General features: G+C 46.9%; 1 protein-coding gene and 1 non-coding gene across 6 annotated transcripts in view; both read left to right on the top strand.

Annotated features, from left to right (window-relative positions):
- The first annotated feature begins 15,180 nt into the window (after positions 1-15,180).
- On the top strand, positions 15,181-15,253 carry TRNAS-CGA (transfer RNA serine (anticodon CGA)). The gene has a single exon. It is a non-coding gene; the product is annotated as a tRNA-Ser (tRNA).
- Positions 15,254-21,168: 5,915 nt separating this feature from the next.
- Positions 21,169-22,257, top strand: part of by (focal adhesion protein tensin) — a 248,222-nt gene continuing 247,133 nt past the window's right edge. For 3 of the 5 annotated variants that reach the window (XM_077659626.1, XM_077659629.1, XM_077659625.1), the window contains exon 1: positions 21,169-21,503. In XM_077659626.1, coding sequence (XP_077515752.1) covers positions 21,318-21,503 — 186 coding nt within the window. In that variant the 5' untranslated portion in view covers positions 21,169-21,317. The remainder of the gene's footprint in view (positions 21,504-22,257) is intronic. The other 2 variants (XM_077659632.1, XM_077659643.1) reach the window with 2 other exon arrangements.

Here is a 22,257-nt window from a genome sequence, read left to right as displayed (position 1 = left end):
TTGTGAAGCTGGTCCCGGGTTTTAGAGTATAATTCTCATTTCCGCAAAGTTAATTTTCTGCTGCCTCGCTGAGCAGCCTTCTCGGTATACGCTGTTCTAAGCGCGCGAAACGCCTTGGCGCGTTTTGTTGTGTAAACTTGCCATTTCGACGCCGTACTTGTACGCCGGCGAGCCTTCCTGTCGTCAGGTGCGTGTTGTTGTGGAGCAGGCAGCCACTTTGTAACCAGCCTCCAGCGTGCGAACACAGAGTCCGCTTGGTTACTGAGGTGACGGTGCGCATGCGAGGCGCATCCTTAATTTACACGCGAGACTTCGAGGAAAAATAGTAAAGCTTCTGGTGAATGAATTCCGGTAACAGGCCTTCATTGTACATTCAGCCCTGATATGCTCACCCCTACGTAGCTTTTTACGATGCAGTTCAAGTTGTGCCTTCCCACTGCATTGTAAGCTCGCTCAGCCTATCCAGGCCGCCTTGCATTTCACTTTTCAGACATCCTGGAGAACGCAGTGCGCACAGGCCAGCTAAAAACTGCGATTGTTCTATCCCATTTAGTTAGTAATCAATGTGAGCAGCCGTTGCATTTGACACTGATCTTCTTGCAGCCGCGTTAGTTAAATAAATGTTGCTGGCCTGGCGACTTCAGCGCCAGAGCCGGAGCAGGCCATATATCCACAAAGTTCCACAAAGACTCGCTTTGGGCGGTTAAACCCCATAAACCAAACCAAGATTTTCAAACAGTTCTCATTAATATTCGAAGTACTTCTGCCCTCACAAATCCTCTAAAAGTTTAGTGCAGGTTCCTGAATTTGACTCCAAAGCGAAGCTGTGCTTCCTGTGTGCGTACCAATTATTTGGAATCCTATGTTTCTCACTCATTTATCATATTCCGCACAAGTAAGTGTTTGGTGTTGATTGGGCGTGTTTGGAAATTAATGAAGCACTTCTTGGGGGTCTGGTTCAATAAAACTCCACATTTTTCTCCACAAACGCGGAAGACTGTCGGAGTTCCTGCAGTTAACAGATATTTCAGTTTTTTCCGTAACCTAACCTTACCTAACCGAACCTAAGGAGAGGCAATAAATTAACTAATCTGGCCAGCATAGCTAACGGTACTTGTGGCATCGCGCGTTAATGAGAAAAATGTGTCTTAAAGCTGACGGAGCTCAAACAGGCAGAGTTAAATCTATAAAGGTAGGCTGCGCTTACCCTTGCACGCGGTTGTAGCCATTTAGCCTTCCCATTAGAATAGCAGAATAGAGGCCCGTGCAGAATACGTCCCTTCACAGAGACCGCAAGTGGCCTGTGCAGAATACGTCCCTTCACAGAGACCGCAAGTAGCGTCATCGCGTTAACAAGGCTGCATTAACATGTGAAAATTTGTATGACAACATGAAAATCAGGCGAAAAAGGCAGGACGCGCTACCACTGAGCGTCAAAACGTTTGGAGGTGGCGGACATTTGGCCCCTTATTGTCGCCCATGAGTGTTTAGTCCGACTTCTAATGTTCCTTCTTTTTTAAAAACGAGGAAAAACACGATGCGGGCGTAAACTTCTCAAACCTTTCCGAGTCTGAAAGCGAGATTTGAGATCATCCTGGGGGCTTTGTTAGGGTGTTTACATAACATGTGACTTGCTGTTGAATACATACACACCGGGGAGCGAGTAAATAGTATTTGCTAGCGTTGATGGAGTGGTCTGCTTTGTTGTATGCCCACGACTGCTTGAACTTCGGGAGATTTGCATCTTGCATAACTTATACGGCCTGGGGGCGTAGTGGATGAGGACTTCCTTGCACCTTATCGAAACTACAAGGTTTGAACTTCGGCTTACGTTGATCGTACATGACTTACCGGTTTCATTTTAAGAAGCATAACCTGCCTCTGTTTCTCTTTTGGACTTGCTGGGCAGATGCTTTCATTTTCATCTCTGCAGCGATCTATTTTCCAGCAAACCGACATAAAATTAAGCCAGTGTTTGATTCGGGGGTTTTACCGTTTTTCATGAAATTCGAGGGGCAAAATTTGGCGACATGGGAATTTTCGCGTAGTTTGAGGAAATTTTGGGTACCGAAATTGTCTAACCTTTTTTAAATTGACGCGTCTTTAAAGCTGCTGCCGGGAAAAAAAGGCCGTAGATAGAAAATTTCGGGTCTAATTGAGAGACTTTTCGGTTATGGCACGGAACATAGGAGACAAGGTGTACCAGTGTGCCGTCTCGGCTACTGAGTGCCGATGTTCACAAGGGCAGCTTTGACTGCGCCGCCGCGAATGCTGAACACTCTTTGTGTGACACAAAAATGAGATCTTTGGATTGCGTCATAATGACCTCGGCCCGGAAGTCTTCTTTGCCAAGCCCTTGTGGTGACTGTGAAGCTCCTTCACGCAGCCTCATTATCGAGCCCCATTAAACGGCTCAAGGGTGGCGCAACTTCTCAGCCTCGGTTAAGGTCACCGTAAATGCCAGAGAGAGAGAGAGAGAGAAACGGAAAGGCAGGGAGGTAAACTAGGCGACGCCCGGTATGCTACCCTACACGTGGGGAGGGGAACAGAGGAAGAGATAGAAAGGGGAGAGAGCGAAGGGAGATCACTTATCCACATGACGTTGGCATTACATGCAGGGTACACATGGCACACACTGATAGTTCACAACCTTGCACTTAGTCCAGAGTACTTTAAGAACTTGAAAAGTGCCTTCAAAGATGTCCTCTGCGACGAAGGCTTAGTCGCAGGACCCAGAATCTTGGCTTCAGTAAGGGGACGAAGATCTAAGCGGCGGTGTGTTGTAGCCAGGAGGGCACGCTCACGCTGAAACCGAGGGCAGTCACAAAGCGGATGTACTATTGTTTCGTCGCACCCACAGTTCTCACACGCAGGAGAGTCTGTCATTGCGATTAAGTGGGAGTACGCATTTGTAAACACCACTTCCAGCCACAGGCGACACAACAGCGTAGCATCGCAGCGGGAGAGGCTGGACGGAGGACTGGGTTGAAGTAAGGGGTCGAGGCCGTGCAGACGGCATGCGGAGTTCCCAGGAGAAGACCATGACGCTAAAGTCTCATTTCGGCCAAGCATTCGCAGATGTCTTGCTGCGCCGGATCTTGTCAATGGTATCTGGACAATGTTGGCACTGCCGTGAGCCGATCGAGCTGCAGCGTCAGCTGCGTCGTTTCCGACAATGCCACAGTGTCCCGGTGTCCACTGGAAGACGATGTCATGACCCTCTTCCCGTGCCTGGTGTTGAAGATGTCTTAATTAAGCTTCGAGTCGTTCGTGATCGCCATGGCGTAAAGCAGAATTAAGACATTGTAGGGCTGCTTTTGAGTCGCAGAACACAGCCCATTTGTGGGGTGTTTGTGCACCGATGTACTGCACTGCCGCACGAAGAGCGGCCAATTCTGACCCTGTGGAGGTTGTCCGATGCATTTTTTTTTTTTGCTGGTTAATACTGGACTGTCTCGCAGGAATGACCACGGCGTAGGTTTAACTTGTACCTGAGACCGAACCATCTGTATATATACACATGAATGCGGTCACTATATGCGGCGTGGAGTAGGTAGAGTGTCAACTGTGACCGGCGTCGATAAGGTCGATTTTTTCGTTATGCCCGGAATTGTAAGGCGCACACATGGCTTCCGCAGACACCACAGCGCAGAGAAAGGCCGTGTCGCCGGGGTGAACTGTGATGGGATGGACGACTGGTGGGCTGCTAAAACCTTCGAAAACGCTGCGTGCGGTCTTTGAACCGCCACTGACACAAGGTGGTGCTGGGGAATCCGTGTTAGATGACGTATGTGGATCCGTAGGGTGTCAAGGGTTACATACGTCGAAAGATTACATACGTCCAGGGCGATAGCAATAGTAGCAACAGTTGATGCGCTGCGAGGGAGACCCAGGCATATGCGAAGTGCCTGACCTTACCATATAGTAAGCGCGGGTTCGAACCCGACCGGGGCGGCAGCGTTTCGTTGGAGGCGAAACGCAAAGGCGCCTGTGTGCTGTGCGATGTCAGTGCGCGTTAAAGATCCCCAGGTGGTCGAAATTATTCCGGAGCCCTCCACTACGGCACCTCTTTCTACCTTTCTTCTTTCACTCCCTCCTTTATGCCTTCCCTTACGGCGCAGTTCAGGTGTCGGCCGAGATGTGAGATAGATACTACGCCATTTCCTTTCCCCCAAAACCATTTTTTTTACAGTAAGCGCCTGACACCGCTACTCAGTTTGTCATTAAAGCCTGCGACATGAGGTTATTGCATCCGTCATACTAATACGCTGCAGCCCTGTAGAAACTGTGTCTGACTCCGAGCTCCCAAAGCTGTTACAACAATTCTTGGTTAGCAACCAGTCCGTTGCCTGTGTATTGTCAATAAACGTTGGTAACCAGTCGATGGGCGCCACCCTTCTTTGCCTCCCCCCCCCCCTCCGCCCCCTTTCCCCCGAAAAAAAAATCATCTTCATGAATTTGACCTGTGATCAGCTAATCTCGGCTCTAGCTTCCACGATATTGCACACTTTTAGTGAAATGGAGCGTGGAACTTCGGCATTGTGCTATCCCTGCTGAATTGAGAAAATTCCCAGCAACGCTGAGCCAGTATTGTCGCCGCGTGGTGCTCTCAGTCCGATATGGCTCCCATTAGTCGCCTTCTTACCTTTTGTTCTGGCCAGCGTCTATTGTTCCTCTTCCGTTTGACTCCGGTCACGTTCGCCCTTTGGGGCGCGCTCTGTCAAGGCGACAAGTGGCTCGGGACACCGGTAGTATACCATCGCTGCGTGTGGACACGAGTTAGCCTTAACCCTTGCAATACACAGTCTGATATATAAGAGCGCCTTAGTATGCGTTCCCTTTCTGCACACCCTCGTAGGAACTCTCAGAATAATGAACCTTCTCTTCACATCTCGCACGCCAGCGTCGTTTTCGTAGCCCCCTTTTCTTTTTTGTTTCCCAATTGTAAAACTGCGCGCCTCGGAGTTGTCGTTCTTAAACTATATCATTTGGTTCGGCGGTGCTCAGCACAATCTCTCTGCGGAGCACATCCTGCAGTCGTTGCTAAGCGGCCATTGTACAGATGTGGAACGCAGACATGTCCATGCTAACAAAGTGGCAGGTCTTCTACACGAGATGTTTCGCGGCTTTTAAAATAAATTAGTGCAGGTAAGTGCCGCTTTTTCGTGCGATGACTGGTAATTTTTCGCCTTCAGATAAGATTGTAGCATTATGGTTTTCGCAAAGTTGGAACCAAGATCATTACGTTGTGAAGGCTGGGTGTATGCTGGTCAAGAAGGTCAATTAATATTTCATCCTGAGCTCTATGGACTGTGTCCTCGACCTAGTGGGCTCAGGCACAGTCAATTAGATATCTTCTACTTGCGATAAAAGTGCTTTTATCTAACCACATTTAGAGCACGGCTAAAAATTCACTATTTTCCTGTTGCGGCAATTCAAAATTTAAATCGATTGATGCGGAGGAAACGTGAGAGCGTTCTTCTCTGCGTCCTCTTGCGTTGTGCTATCGTTCTGCAGCTTAAAGCACGAACTGTGCCACTACGGCCACTGCCGCTACTTGTAACTTGACTAAGCCGCTGTCATCCCTACAACCCATGCAATCACTGTCGCCTGTCACTGAAGTGTCCTCACCAAGTTGCTATCACCGATGTTTCATTATATCCGGTGTTTCGCTGTAGTCGTTGTTATAGCAGGGAGCAGATGGAGAGGTGGCAAGTGGACGATGGAGAGCGGAAACTCCCTTATCTGCTTGCTTCCCGATCAGTGGCTTGAACCGCCAGTTGGCGTTGTTGCCGATGCGCTATGTTGTTGACGTTGCGCATTGTTTCCTTTCCAGTGTGGCTACTTCATGCTTGAGTGCATCTCACTCGGTTTTTTATAAGTATGCGTTGTCCATCTTCGCTATCTGGATTACCAACTGAAATGCTTTTCTTTTTTTCAAGGTCGCAGCTTTTGTACCGTATTATTCGTGTTCTGCCTCTCCTGTTTATAGACCGCATTTTGTCCGCAGTATGTGATAAATAAAAAAATGAACGCCACCTTACTCGGTTGGCAAATGTAGGCTTCCCACGCAGACGCCGACGCCGGACATCTCTCGCCGTCATGGACTCTCGCTTTAAAATTTTCATGATTCGATATTTCTTTTAAAGAAAAGAAATACTGACGTTGTAAAGGTCCTTTGCCAACGATCGCTGGGCGTCGTTTTCTCCTCTCGCCGCATCGCCCTCAAATAAGTACTCAATTCGCATCCGCGTTTCACTTACTAAAGTTAAGTATGAGTGGATGCGAATTGCACTCCGCTGCCATTCCCTGTGGTTCCCTGAATGTCATGCAGTACGCATAACCACCAAGGAATGCACCGATGATGAATGCTATACGCTTCGTACTTTGCTCCGCCTTGCGACCACTGGGGCACTCCTCAGTCCGCTGCTTGAAGCGCCTTGGCCATCAAAAGTATAGCTTTTGCATGAAATTATTTTCCTTTCCTCGTGTTTGTACACCGTTGAAAGAGGCTTTGAAAACCATTGAAAATGACTGAAGCCCCTTTCTGAACAGAACACGAACTAGCCATACCGCGCTCTAAGGTAAATACGTTTTTGGTGGACCAGCATGAATGTTGGTACTCGGACGTAGAAAGGCAAACAGGGCATATCGCTGGACACAAACCTAGGCTACTTGAGAGTCATAATTGGGTTTTTTGGGGGAAAGGAAATGGCGCAGTATCTGTCTCATATATCGTTGGACACCTGAACCGCGCCGTAAGGGAAGGGATGAAGGAGGGAGTGAAAGAAGAAAGAGAAATAGGTGCCATAGTGGAGGGCTCCGGCATAATTTCGACCACCTGGGGATCTTTAACGTGCACTGACATCGCACAGCACACTTGAGAGTCAAACTGTAGCCAAGGCGCTCCCATATATGGAGCAGATATGGAATAAAATAGAGGAAAAGCGAAGTACAGTGAACACTACAAGTGAAAGGGGCAAGCTCTGGACATAGGTAGAGATAAGAAACAAAACGGCTCAGTTGTGTATGAACGCGGTAGCGCGCAATGCCTCGCAGTGACAGAGCGCCGTTACTACCACGTGTCTAGGAAACACCGAGGAGCCTTGAGGTGTGGCCTGTGACTCAGGGCGCGTGCGTGGGGGTAGACTGCGGGACAACGGTGACCGCGTGGCTATTACGTGAACGGTGTCGAAAATGTGCTCACGTGGCCTCCGCGTGGACAATCCGAGGCGGCTGTCTCGCTCCTGAACGCGAGGAAACGAAACGGACGACACGCAGGGAAGTCTGTTCCTCCGTCGTTACGAGCGTGTCGAGTCCAGCGGGCACCAAACAATGGTCACAAGAGCCCACCAAGGGCGCATTATGTCTCCCGTAGAGAGTGTTACTTAATGAGAGAGAGCGTCTTGCTGGGTGTAAGAAGGACACGATCTTTGTTTTTTGGTCGTTCGGCACCGTGCAGTCCCTCATCAGCTGACGGGAATGGGGCGAGCCACGCGCACCGTGTTGCGTTACACTGGGTAACGCGAATAAATGTGCGTCAAGCAGTTTGCAGGACGATGACGGTAGAGGTGACAATGCACGGTCATAAAAAGTGAAATGGCACGTGTTTAATGAATGGCACGTGTCGTTCATTGTGTAAAACTGGGAGCTTTAGTTAACTGCTTAAGAGAGGAATGCAGACATGAAAAAATGACTCTTGAATAGGACTTAAGGTGGGGCTAAATTTCTCCGTAGCCAGGGAAAGATGGCAACGATTAACAGCTCACAGAGTACCAAAAGAAGCGACAAATGGAGAGGGTCAGTTGTCTCCTTCGGTGGCTTTGTCCTTGAGCTGCTTCTTTGCTATGTTATTATGTTAAAACATTAGAGAGCAGCGCAAAAAAAAAAGAAACGGCACAGAAAACAGCAGAAACACAGGACGGGCGCTGACTACGAACTGTTTATTATGAAGCCACCGCGCGCATTATAAAGCCATAATAAACCACGTGACAGTCATGGAGCCAATGAAGCACGAAGCAAAAAGCGGGAAAAAGGAGAAGTACAGTTCTTTCATCCACAAGGCCGAACGGGGATGTCCAAAACCATAAGTCACAGCAGGTTATGACGCAATAAGCACTAAATACATCGAAGCAAAAGCTGAGTCACAAGATAAAAACAGATAAAGCTTATACAATACTAGAGAGGCCAACAAGAAACGCGGATAGACAATAAAAACAACAACAACAAAAACCTTGATTAGGAGGCAGGAGAGCATGCGCCAAGAAGCAAAAAACTACGAAGCAAAAAGTCGTGTCACATACTAAGAAAAGTTAAAATCTTATAGATTTTGTGACAAACAGATAACACGGCTAAAAACTAAAACCAGGAGGCAAACCAAAGCAGGGTTAAAATTCGCCAAACGCATCACATCTAAGGCAGAGTCAAACAGGTAAAAGTTCTAAAGTGGCCATGAAGATGAAACTGAGGAAAGAATGGAAGTGCATTGACTTAAGCATGTGCAACAGAGACAATAGAAGGTTTTAGGCACGATCAAGGAAACACGTATCTTTTTCGTGCAATGAAACTGACGGCGTGCTGACACACGAGTCACCTAGCGGCCTTCGCAATGTGATAAGCCTCAATCACTTCCCTTTCAATTTTGTTCTTCGCCGTCGCCAAAAACCTCGTACTCATAGAGGCTCACAGGTGTGGTTAGGCTGGTTGCAGCGGTCTGACAGATGTGCTCCGCATCTGTTTTTTACTTTGAGGACATGCTCCTGACCCCTCACATTAACGCAACTCCCCGTCTGGCCTATATAGACTTTGCCACAGGTTAGCGGAATCTGATACACTACCCCGGTTGGTCAGTTTGTGTACCGGTTCGCATGTCTCGTAGTGCAAGCCGGCTGTCTTTGTCTGTCATGTTAGACTAACCGTCCAACGTCGGGTGTACTGAGGAAAGCAGAGCGAGGAAAAAAAAAAATTCTGCACTGGCTAAGCAGCGATATGTTAGTGCTTCACACGATATTTCCTGCGAAAAGCTGTGCTGTTGCCATACTAGGTGGCGTTTTTCATTTTTTCATTAAATTTACTTCTGTTTTTTATTCGTGCTTTCTAAGTTATTTTTGTCTCTGTGTTCTTTTAAATTAATTATTTTTATTTATTGAATATCTACATCAGGATGGACAAATCCTATTCTTCTTAGGAAGTGCGTTGTCAACTCTGGACACCGAGATCAGGCCGCATCCCAAAGCCTGGTTGTGCAATTCCATCGACACGCGGAGTTTCTGTCTTTCTTTTTTTTTATCCGGTGGAGAATTGCGCGGCACCGGAATTTTAACCCCGGTCCGCTAGCGCGCGAGGCGGATGCCCTACCTCTACGTAATCGTTGTCAGAGGTAAACTATGACTGCCTAACTGCTTTTTCTATGACGTGACGACTCCGATTTGCTATTATTTTTTTCCTAGATAAATCTTCCGCACCCAGCTGGCGCTTCCTCAGCTCATGGCGGGTCTGATTACCTGGCTTGTGCGCGTTTTTATCTCCTGGTTCCCTTCGCCATCGAATTTTCTTGCTGTTGCAGGATGCATGTTCAGTCTTTCAGTTTTCTGCAGTTGTTAATGCGATGCTGTGCTTTGTATAATTATGTAGCTTTCTCGTTCCATTAAAATAGGCGATAGTCAGTGACTGCACCATCTTTTCAGTGTTGTTCTTTCGTCATCCTCATCTTCTCACGCTGCTGAATAGGTCGTGTAGTGGAAAGACTGGTACATACAAAGATATGTATCTGGCCAATATTTACACCATCCAGTGACGGAGTTAAAGGGGCTCTGAAACGCCTTCCGAGGAGAGCACATTAACTCATTTAATCACTGCACTGCGTTGCCATGAAAACCAGAGCCAACTAATGCTCTTCTACACGCAGCAGACGACAGACAATCACGCGTCAAAGTTGGCGAGTCAGCGTGAATAGTTCGGCTGCAGCTTAAAAGCTCACGAACGTCACCTAAACCTTCGAAACACTCTTGTTCGCGTAGCTTCCGCGTTCATTTAAGCATACAACGGGCAGTTTCGCACCGCCCTATTCGTGCGTAATAGACTATACTATCACATTGAACGACGTTCCTTACATGTTGCTGATCGCATAAAATGTTCTTGAATAATATATTTCCATTTCAAGATTGTCTTTTTCTCGCGACCATTTCTCTTTTGTGTATAGTATATAGTGCAGCTCATGCTGAGAGAGAGAGAGAGAGACTCTTTAATGAAGAAACAGAGAATTTAGCCGGCGTTTCAATATCGCTGGCATGCTACTCTGCGTAGGGAGGGGAATTTGGGAGATAAAGACTGAAGGAGAGCAGAGTGGAAGAGGTGGAAAAAAAAACGAAGATAAAATGCAGCCATGAAATGGGTACTAAGGATGCAGTGGCGAGTATTGATGTAACCTATGGAATGATGGAGTGCATAGTCCGACGAATGGGCTGACGAAGTTCACTGCAAGAAGAATGCATGAAGGTAACCTGCAAGTGAATTTAGAGCTTATCGAGATGTCCAATGTCTTTTAAATATGTAAAAATAAAGTTCATTGCAAGTCTCTGTTGCCTGAAGCAGGCTAAGGGGCCTAAAACATTGTCCATTGTTAGGGGCACTGGGCAGAGCTTCTGCATGCAATGTTCATAGTACGCACGCTCGTTAGCATACGCAGGGCACTCAAGCAGGATATGTTCCACAGTTTCTATCGAAGCACAGTTGTCACAATGCGGACTGTTCATTTGTCCAAAACGGTATCGCAGGCCATTCGTATATGCAGCATTCAGACGAAGTCGGTGATAAAGTGTTTCGAGTTGTCGAGGAATTCTGGGTGAGAGTCTTGATCTAAGATGTGGGTCGATTGGGTGAGGAAATTGGTACTGATGTGTCGGCAAACTCCAAAGCCGATACGTTTCTTCATACGCAAAACTTTTAGCCATTTGGGACGCATCAGATTTCGTGAGAAAACTTCGAATGTATCTCTGATGTTGATGGCCCTTACGGGCCGCTTCATCTGCTTTTTCATTAGCCATAATGCCACAGTGAGCAGGTACCCACTGAAATGTTATGCAGTGGCCTGCGGCAATAGCTAAATGATGGATATACCCAATGTCCAGGGAAACTGGCTGGTGATTCGTTTTCTTCAGCAGGTTGGCCAGGATCTGCAGAGACGCTTTTGAATCGGTGAAGATAACCCAACGGCCGGCGGTTCGGCGCAGGATGTAAGAAACAGCTTCCTTAATGCCGTGAAGCTCAGCTGTTGTAGAGGAGGTCCTCCGCTGCAGCCGGTAAGAAAGGGCATGGCCTGTTGAGGGCACATAAAGGCCACAAGAAGAAGTTTCTTTAGTAGTTGAACCATCGGTGAAGATATGGGTGTGCTGCGTATATTCTTCGATTAAGTAGGCGAGAGTAGCTTGCAGAAGTGCTGCCTGTGGCATGCGGCTCTTTGTATTCACACCTGGAACAGACTTCTTCACCTTTAGAGGAGAGAGTGTCCATGGAGGAAAGGCCAGAGGTAGTAGTTTCTGAGGCTGATTAATAGTAGGAAGGGGCAGGAGCTGCACTGCCTGGCCAGAGCTAGAGTTGCTGTGAGTTAGGTGGACACGGTGTAGGAAGTGCTTCTTCCCTTGCAGGACATGGCGGAGATGGGTACGCATAGTTTCCTGGGCGGCAATTACCTCTAGTGGGAGACATCCTGCCTCCGCTACTGTTCCTGATGCAGAGGAACCCTTTGGGAGGCCAAGACATATTCGCAGGCAGTTGTTCCGTGCGGCATTGAGAGTCTTATTGCTTGATGTAGATAATCTTTGAAGCACTGGTAGACAGTAGCGCAAGGTTCCTTCAACGTAGGCTTTTTCAAGCAGAAGCATTGATCGGCAGTTGCTACCCCACCTTGTTCCCGCCATGAACCTGAACACTTGCGATGCTGCAGTAATCCTCGCACGGAGTTTTTTGATCTGAGGTGACCATGACAGTCGATTACAACACCCAGGAATCGCTGAGATCGTACATATGGCAGCGATCGTCCGCCTAGGAGCAGCGGATATCGGGTCATCGTTTTTCTTGTAAACGCCATTGCAACACTCTTTTCTGGCGAGAGACGAAGACCTCTGGAAGCCAGGTACATCGAAATGTGCAATAGTGCTCTCTGAAGACGTTGCTGGGTAATATAGCGCGAACGTGACGCGGTCCAGATGCAGATATCATCAGCATAAATTGTTATGCGGACCCCTCGCGGTAGGTGTCTTCTTATGTGAATAAGGACAATATTTAACAGGAGAGGGCTGAGCACCGCTCCCTGTGGTACGCCCCTCTCCACTGCGTGAAAGCGTGTTGGACCGTTTGGAGTGGTAATAAAAATTTGTCGTTCTTTTAAATAATGCCCAATCCACTTGTATAGCCTTCCTCCAAGGCCAAGACTGCCAAAGGCTGCGAGAATTGCATGGTGAAAGACGGAGTCAAAAGCGGCCTTGATGTCTAGGAAAACGGCTGTTGGGATGTACCCAGCATGAAGGTACTCTTCAATTGATGAGACGAGGGCGATGATATTGTCAGTCGCAGACCTGTTTTGACGGAACCCGTTCATTTCTTGGGGGAACTCATTTCGGCTTTCTAGGGACCAAGTTATGCGCTTGCAGATCATGCGCTCCATGAGCTTACCTACGCAGCTCAGTAGGGCAATGGGCCGGAATGATGCGTAGCTTGTTGGCTGCTTACAGGGTTTCAAAACGGGCACGATTTTCGCCAGCTTCCATTCCGTGGGGACCTCACCAGCCATCCAGGAAGAATTGTAATACTCCAGGAGTCGAAGACGGGAGGTGGGGGGTAGCTTTGCAATGGCGTCATAGATCACCTCATCATGACCCGGAGACGTGTGCCTGTTTGTCTCCGCGATAGCTGTGGATAGTTCTTCCATTGTGAAAGGCAGGTCTAACGCTGGCACTGCCGCCTTTGGGATGCCTGTTTGACCATCTGCGGAGAGTGTCGAATGCCCTGACCCTGCCGACAGCAGCTTGCAGTATTCTTCTGAGACTTCTTTTATAGATTTTTGATCGTGAAGGGAGAGTGCAGCGAAGGGGTGGAGTTGTTGAAGTGGCGTGCGCATACCTCTAACTATCCGCCAAATATTGGTTACTGGTTTGCGCACATCCAGCGTAGAACAAAAGTCACGCCACTTTTGCCGACTGAGTTTATCCATGTAGCGTCGAATGTGACGTTGTGCCCGTCGGCATGCACGTAGGTCATCGAGGCTTTTTGTGCGCAGAGCTTTCCTTTCAGCTCGCCTGCGTATAGCGCAAAGCCTTTGGAATGTGTCATCATTTGAAGGTAGGTTATCATTTTTAGCTGTAAGTTGTGTACTCGCCCTCAGGCAATACGCAATTGTCGATGCTAATTCCTCATTGCGAGTTGCCGCAGTAACTCCTCTGTCTGCTTACAGCGTCCTTGTATGCGTCCCAGTCTGTAGATTTTATAAGGAATTTCTTTGGGTTCCTCTGCGCATGGAAAGCCGATATGAGGATTGGGTAATGGTCGCTTCCACGTGTCTCCAAATCAGTGCACCAGCCAAAGTTGTGGGCGAATGAACTTGTGACAAATGTCACGTCGATGCTGCTGGTAGTCGACGGGCCTCGGAGGTAGGTGATGCTGCCGTCATTTAATGGCTGAACTGAATGCTTGGAGAGAAGTTTTGCAAGCTTGGCACCTCGGGCACATGTATGTGAGCTGCCCCAAATTTCATTATGAGCATTGAAGTCTCCGCAAATAATATGCGGAGAGGGCGTCCTTGCTATCAAGTCTTCAAGTCTCAAAGCATCATGCTGAGAACCGCCGGAAGGGCGCAATCTGAATTCAAAAGCACCGCGCGCCGCCTGCCTACTGCTCGCCCCTTCCGTGCAGCCTTCCCACGTGATACTTCTCACAGCGACCTTAGCGTCCGCTGTCCGCGCGCGGCGCACACTTGTTCCCCGCTCTTTCCGCACGAGCGGTGCAGATGTCTCAGAACTTCGTCGCTAGGTGACGTCACCGGACCGCTGTGGAATCGCTGAATATGTCGTTCGTGGGATGCTCTCACGGCCAGCAAGCATCACTGCTCCCGACACCACATTTAAACTCCTGCACATGAAATAGTCATCTAAAGTCTATAAACATCACGATGTTACAGTGGAAATCCGCTCCTATAAAACATAATTTCGCCAAGCACAACGTAAAAACAGCACGCCGTACAAAACGGCGCAGACAAAATGGCACAGCGAAAAACAGCACGACGCCAAAACAGCACATTGGAGAAAGGTACAGCGCTGCTGGAGCGATCAAGTATCATAGCCACAACCGCAAGCGGTAAATCACAACACACACACACACACACACACACACACACACACACACACACACACACACACACACACACACACACACACACACACACACACACACACACACACACACACACACACACACACACGCGCGCGCGCGCGCGCGCGCGCGCACACTATATATATATATATATATATATATATATATATATATATATATATATATATATATATATATATATATATATATATATATATATATATATATATATATATATATATAAGGCAAACGAAATGAGGGGCTCGTTTGAGAAATATATTTTTTTTTAATTTGTAGTGTCAATTAATTTGTTTAAAAAAATTACTTATAAAGCAGTTCTTTCTGCTGCTTTATAAGTAATTTTCTTTAAACAAATTGATTGGCACTAAGAATTAAAAAAAATAGAGAACCCTGCGTTCTCATTCTAACCTACGGTGACTCACACGGCGGCGACTCCCAGTAGAAACGCATCTCTTGCTTCCACAGAGTCAACCGTAATAGTTCCCTATGCACTTTGGTTTCGCTGATTGGTGGTTTCCTTCATATGTTTGTCAAACGAGCCCCTCATTTCATTTACCTTGTCTGCTAATAGCTCAACGAGGGTCTCGGTTCTGGCAGTCTTGATGCCATAGGTAGCATAAGAGGCTTCTCGCACGTTTCCGCCCTCGCCGTTAGATGACCTTCTACGTCACACTCGCGGTATTACAGGACGTGCTACGTCCACAGCTATGGACGAGAGTGGCGCTGGTGAACACTCTCAAGGTTCGCTTACATGGAAAAACATAAATACCCACGAAAGCAGCAGATTAGACAACCGTCGCCGTAGCTCAGTTGGTAGAGCACCGGACGCGATATTCGGAGGTCGTGGGTTCGGATCCCACCGGCGACATGGTCGTTTTTCTGCTGCTTTATAAGTAATTTGCTTTAAACAAATTGATTGTCACTACAAATTTAAAAAAAATAGAAACAATCCCCTATGCACCTTGGTGTCGGTGACTGGTGGCTTCCTTCATATATATATATATATATATATATATATATATATATATATATATATATATATATATATATATATATATATATATATATATATATATATATATATATATATATATATATATATTAAATATTTGTTCGTAATGTTCCGAGATTAAGTCCATTTTAAAAAATGCGTTTAACATTGAAATCGTTTGTGCAGCACCCCTTTGAAATAGTCTCCATTGCAGCCTATACACAACTTCCAACGCTTCTTGAGGTCTTGGAAACAGTTGGAAAACGCTTCTTTTTGCAGGGCTGTCAGCTCCTATGTCGTGGCGTCTTCAATCGCCTCCACGCTCCCCATCCAGCGACCTTTTAGGGCTTTCTTCACACGAGGAAACAGGAAAAAAAACGAATGGAGAAGGTCAGGCGAGTATGGCGGATGGGGAAGTACAGTAATGTTTTGTTTGGCAAGAAATTTTGTCGCGCTGAGAGCAGTGTGCGGCCTTGCGTTATCGTGGAGAAGGCTCTATTGTCCAGATGCCCATAAGTCAAGGTGACGGCGTCGCAGTGCATCACGCATGTGCTGGAGCACGTGGATATAAAACTCCTGATTCACCGTCTGCCCTTGTGGGACGAACTCGGGGTGTATGACACCTCTGGCGTCGAAAAAAATTATCAGCATCGTCTTTGTTTTGGTTTGGTCTTCTGTCGCCGCACCTTTCTCGATGCCGGAGAGCCTGTCGACCGCCAGTCGGCGCTCCGCTTCTTTCTTTGAGGATCGTATTGAAAACACCATGTTTCTTCTTCAGCAATGATGCTGTCAACGAATGCAGCAACCTTCTCTGCCTCGGAGGGCAAATCAGAGCTCACTGATGCCCGCGTGTCCTTCTGGTCCTGTGTGAGGGAGTGCGGAACAAGTCTGGCATTCAGCTTTAGTTTCCCCAAGTTCTCACGCAAATTTTGGTGACATGTTGTCTTACTAATCGAGAGCAACTGATAGCATACGGACTGTAATGGATCGGTCTTGCTGCACGATTTCCCTGATCCGAGCCACGTTGTTTTCATTCCGTAAGGTGTAAGGGCGCCCCTGCCTTGTGTCGTCTTCCACCGACATTTTCTCCGAAACGAACCTCTTGCGCCACTCGAAAACTCGCGCCCGCGATAATGTATCGTTGCCGCAGGCGCCACGAAGGAGCTCGTACGTCTGTGTGGCTGCCTTGCCGAGCGTCACACATGATTTTATGTTTACACGCTGTCCGAGGTGGACGTCCATTTCTCCACATTCACTCACAGTAGATTGCGCCGACGACTAGTGACAACGTATTCTTCTAGATGTAGTGCCATCTAGCGGCTGCCACAGCAATTAACATAAATAGCTCAGGTTAGCCCGAAAAGAGAGCGCTAAACATACGCACCAACATTGTTTTGGAGAATGATTTCTAGGGAAGAAAATAAATCAGTCTCGAAACTTTACGGACAAAGGTATATATATATATATATATATATATATATATATATATATATATATATATATATATATATATATATATATATATATATATATATATATACACTTATGAAGGGAGCCAACAGTCACCGAAACTAAGGTGCATAGGGGAACGCTATTTTTTTTTAATGTGTTATGCTTATCACTGGGATAATATTACTTAGATTAATAAATCGCTTAAAGAAAATTACTTATATAAAGCAGCAGAAAAAACAACCTGGTGAACACTCTCAAGGTTCGCGTACACCCAATAAACATAAATACCCACGAGAGCAGCAGATTGGACAGCCGTCGCCGTAGCTCTGTTGGTAAGAGCACCGGACGCGGTATTCGGAGGTCGTGGGTTAGGATCCCACCGGCGGCATGGTTGTTTTTTCTGCTGCTTTATATAAGTAATTTTCTTTAAGCGATTTATTAATCTAAGTAATATTATCCCACTGATAAGCATAACACAAAAAAATAGCGTTCCCCTATGCACCTTGGTTTCGGTGACTGTTGGCTCCCATCATAAGTTTGTCTAACGGGCCCCTCATTTACTTTACCTTGCCTGCAGTCCCTCACAATGCGTCCCTCACAGCCTGAGTCGCTTTGGGACGTTAAACCCCCATAAACCATAAACAACGCATGTCTGATGCTTCGACGACACTCAAAGATGCTCAATCTCGAACCAGGCGCTGCCGCTAGGCGTCACTCTGGGCGCTACGGAGCGCAGACCTCACGGAGTTAGCGCACCCTAGAGACGACTGACTGTACACAAGACCACTTTTGTCGGCATTAGAAATGCTACTGCCTTTGTGTTTAGGCAACAGTGTGGGCAGCTTAATCGGCTTCCATTAGAGGATTTGTTTAATGGTATGTAATTCTCCGCAGATTTGTTTGAAAACGACGTTGTACAGCGTCTTCAAACGACTCAGTCATCCCTCACTGAAGTTGATGTCGGAGTACTTGCTTCCGGAGCGAAATTCCGTCGACGAAACTATTACGACTTCAGACCGCACGTATTGCTCAGCCACACGAGAAGATGCCCGGGTGCGTCACTTCACGCTGCCTATTCCAGTTTTCAAGGATGTCATCAGAGCACCGCGCTTCTGTGTTAGGATTGTTTTTCAGCTTCGAATTAACTCATGTTAGTTAGTTACTTATATTGATTTTAATGGCGCAAAAGCAACTGAGGCTATGATGCGCCAAACACACGGTTAGAGCTTTTGTTAAAGGTTACGCTTTTTATATCTAAAGTTTGTACAAAACATTGGCTTCTCTGAGAAATTTAAAAATGCTGGAAAAATCAACCAGTGCTTGATCTCCTAAAGGTAACATGGGGTGTAGTGGGATGTATTCATTGTACAATGTTGTGAAATATTTTTTCCTCAGTTGTTCCAGTTCTTTGCATACAATTAAAATGTGGTTTACCGTGAGTTCATCGCCACACATTTCGCAGAGAGGTTTGCCTTTTTTTGTCAGTAAGAAGTTGTGAGTAAGGTGTGTGTGTCCAATGCGTAGTCGACACAAAATAACTTCTATGAAACGCTCCTGATGTGTACATGATCTCCATCCTCCCAAAACAGGTTTTATAGAATGTAGTTTGTTGTTTGTTTGTTCGTCCCATGCAATCTGCCACTTATTCCTGAGTTTACTGTGCAGTAATTTAGAAAAATCCCTCTGTGGTATGTTAACTTGTTTTATATGGCCAATTCTAGCTTGTGCTGCGCAAGCATCTGCTCTCTCATTACCTAAAATTCCAACATGGCTAGGGACCCAGCAGAATATGATGTTATGTTTTTGCTTTGTAATTTTAACTATGTTATGTATGATTTTTCCTATTATGGGTTCAGCAGCGTTTGTAGAATGCAGCGCTTTTAGCATACTCAGTGAATCGGTGTAAATGATGCTATTTTTTATGTTTTGTTTTACTATTTGTTCTACAGCTACAAAGATGGCATAACACTCCGCAGTAAATACCGATGCATACTGTGGCAATCGTATCATTTTTTCTTTTGTTCCTTCAATTACTGCACTTCCGACATGACTTTCTGTTTTTGAATTAACTCATGTGCGTCTGAACATCAGGAAATGCCAAAAATTCAAATATTTTCAGTTTAAGATCTTTACTTTACTTAAAAATTAGAAGTCATCCTACTAATCAGGAATCGTTATTTTTTCCTAAACGCCATGTTTTTTTCATGTTTGTGTCCTAAACGCCAGGACAATAGTAACGTGCACTCCGTATATTACAGAAGGTAAAGCATAAAACATTTGAGACTAACCTCAGTGCTGCATTTCTCATAACACATGGTGGTTTTCTCATGATGATACGCACAGCGTGCGTTTTTCTTTCGGAATCACATTGTAGTAGCCGACGCGGTCGAATGTGCACACTGCCTCGGCAGCTTCGATGTCACAGACGTTAAACACGTGGTGAAAACAAAATGCCCACAGCACAAGGCTTGCAGAGGAAAATCTTAAGAGCCTGTTGAACGTTCAAACGGTAGGAGGCAGAAGTTTTCATGCAAGAATCTTTTCTAGTTACTACGAAAAAAGACGGTGTCCTTCATGTAGGCGATGTCTGCTTGCCTTTCTCTCATCGCGGCCGCACTGAATTCTTAATGGAAAAAAAAAACGCTTCTGTTTATACTCCGACAATTCAACGCCATCATTTCAGTATTTACAAGTACGTGTGCCACGGCCAATAAAAAAAAGGCAGATAAGAAACTTAACCGCCTTGGCTTACTTTAGCTTTATGCACATTCACCATATAGTCGTTTATTTTACTGTGTTCGTTAATTAATAGAATTCCACAATTAGATGGGACCAGGAGGTGATATCAGTTTCAATTTTAGACCATGTAGGAAAGTACTTTGTTAGCAATAAAAAAAAATGATAAGAAGATAACGAAACTAGCTGATGCGAGAAAATTGCGATTGCAGTTGAAATTACCATCTATCATTTTTTTGTGCTTTTACTCTAATCAATGCTTTTAGCGGTTAGGTGGGTAGTGGTGGGTGGGGTGGGTATGCATGGGTGCGGTGGTTCTGAGGGCAGCTTCCTTTTCCACTGCGCCTTTGAATTAGATTTTCCCGTCGCTTTTTAGTTCCACTGCTGCGTGGGCTTTTAGTGGATGGAGGCCTTGTGGAGGGTGAGGCAGGAGGGTAAGTGGTGGGTGGCGCCTACGGAGGGTGGAGGTGGCTGAAATTTGGAGTGAGGATGTGGGTCGAGGGTGGTGGTGGGTAGATAGCTCCCTAGCTAGGGGTTGAAGTAGAGATGTGGGTGAATAGATGGGTGGGAGATGTATGGCTCTGCGTCGTCGGAGTTGAGCGAAAAATCAGCCGGAGTAGTGTGACCCAGGCGGCCACCCGATCAACCCAGGGTATGGCCTTGTGGCATCATCATAACCTGCCCAACGGATTGTGAGCAAACTGCCCGCCGTGTCAGGTGGCAGTTCAATTAATGATTGGTCGCGAGAGGTTGCTCAGGAAGAGCAACCAGATTGCACAAGTTCCACAGGTGTCAGCACCTGCTATCGCAAGGCAGTGGCGCGTCGCACAAGTTCCACAGGTGTCAGCACCTGCTATCGCAAGGCAGTGGCGCGTCGCTAACCACTGCACCACTGCGCCAGGAGTGATATGAGGACTCCCAGCGATATATGAATGTAAAGTAGAGAATGATCAGTTCCGCCTATATGGGCATTAACCCATTAACGCTATCCCGTCATACCTTTAAAGCGAAGTTTTAATGTGTCTCCTTCAACTGTTTTAGGAAGTAAGACCGCTATCGCTGTAAAAAAAAAAGAAATCTAAGCTTGTATAAAATTCTGTCTGTTGTAACTGATCGTCCCTTATAACCGGGTTCGCTCAAAACGAAGTTCGGCCGATTAATAACGTTTGTAGATTAACCAATATAAGGGTGCAGCAGTGGTGGCTTTCTGTTGTAGCCAGATTCGTTATCACAAGCGTAGACTGTATTGTTATTAATATTATTCTTACCATCATCATAACCACACGATCGCTTCTTTTTCTTTATTTCCACGAAGGCACTATACATGTCTCACGACATTACGCGAAGATGCCTAGACGGGCCAGCGCGGGCATCGAGACGGCTACATTACGCGGCTGAAGGGCGCCGCCTAATGTCCCACCCGGGTTCCAATACAGCCCCGTTACCCTACGCCTTGAATCCTTTCAATATCGGGCGGCCTTCGCAGCCTTACGGATGGTGTTTTGCTTTCGCCGCCGGCCGGAGCCCCCTTCTCGTGTCGTTGCAGCTCATCGCGGGTTTTTAGCGCTGCCGCGCGCTCCGAGCGGCGCCCGATCGTCGCAAAACAGCGGCGCTGGAGCAGCAGCGGCGGCCGAGGGACTCGCCGCCGATTTTCTGCTGTTCGCCGCGCCGCGCAGAGAACCGTCGGCCGCTGCGGCGACGAAGACCGCCTCGGCTGACGTTGAGCGTGGCGAACACGCCGATTGGCCGGTCCATGCTGTCCAGCGACAGATTCGCATCCTTCCTGTGTCCGGACTGCAGCGTCAAGTTCACGACGCTGTCGAACTTGCAGACGCACTGGCTCCACGAACATCACCGCTGTCAGGGGCCGCAGCAGCAGACGACACAGCAGCTGCTGCTGCAGACGACGTCAGCAGCGGAGAAGCGTGACTGCGGTCATGTAAGCATGGCGTATTTCTTTTTCTTTTCCCCCGACGTGTTTGTCGCGTTCGAGTGAACTCGAATCGGGGTTTGGGAAGTTGTTCTCGCGCCATATCTTCTGTACTTCGCCGCGCAAAAATGATCCGAGGAAGCTTCTGTTACTGAAATCTGCGTTTTGAACAATGCCAGCGCCGTGAAGCCATATACTGACGCGCGCACTGCTGCATACATGAATCACGGCAAGGCAGCTGTCTTAAAAACTGGAAGAAAAATAAAAGGTAGAAGCGAAGTGCCATTAATGCCTGCATAATTAATTTTAATTCTAAGCAGGACAAACACGATGAGAGAAATGAAAAAATGAAGAAAAATGGAAGCGCAAGATACCAAGAACGACGTCCGAAGATGCGCACGCCTTGTGTCTGTATTTTCTTTCCGCGCATTTTTTTTTTCTACTCTACCAGGGTTGCTGTGGCAGGATGCGCAAATTTATATAAAGTGTCCCCGCTTGTTACGAAGGGAAGCGCTCCGGCCATGGACCCTAATTCTGCATGTCCTGACTCAGTCTTTTCCGTTCTTGAGACATACGATAGAGTTGCAGGACCAGATGATTTCCACTTCCAACAAGATGTCGCAGCAGTCTGCACTTCGTCTTGTTGTCGAGTTTGCACGCTGCATTGGCCTGAAAATGTAGATGTTACGGCTAAAAAGGATGACACTAGGTTTTTTTTCTTGCGCAAGGTTGTTCCGAGGCCAGACAGCTAGTTTTTAAAATC

The sequence above is a fragment of the Amblyomma americanum genome, chromosome 3, assembly GCF_052857255.1.
Source record: "Amblyomma americanum isolate KBUSLIRL-KWMA chromosome 3, ASM5285725v1, whole genome shotgun sequence".
In the NCBI taxonomy this organism is placed as follows: domain Eukaryota; kingdom Metazoa; phylum Arthropoda; class Arachnida; order Ixodida; family Ixodidae; genus Amblyomma; species Amblyomma americanum.
The sequence above is the reverse complement of the archived record's forward strand: the minus strand, read 5'-3'. Positions and strand labels throughout refer to the sequence as shown.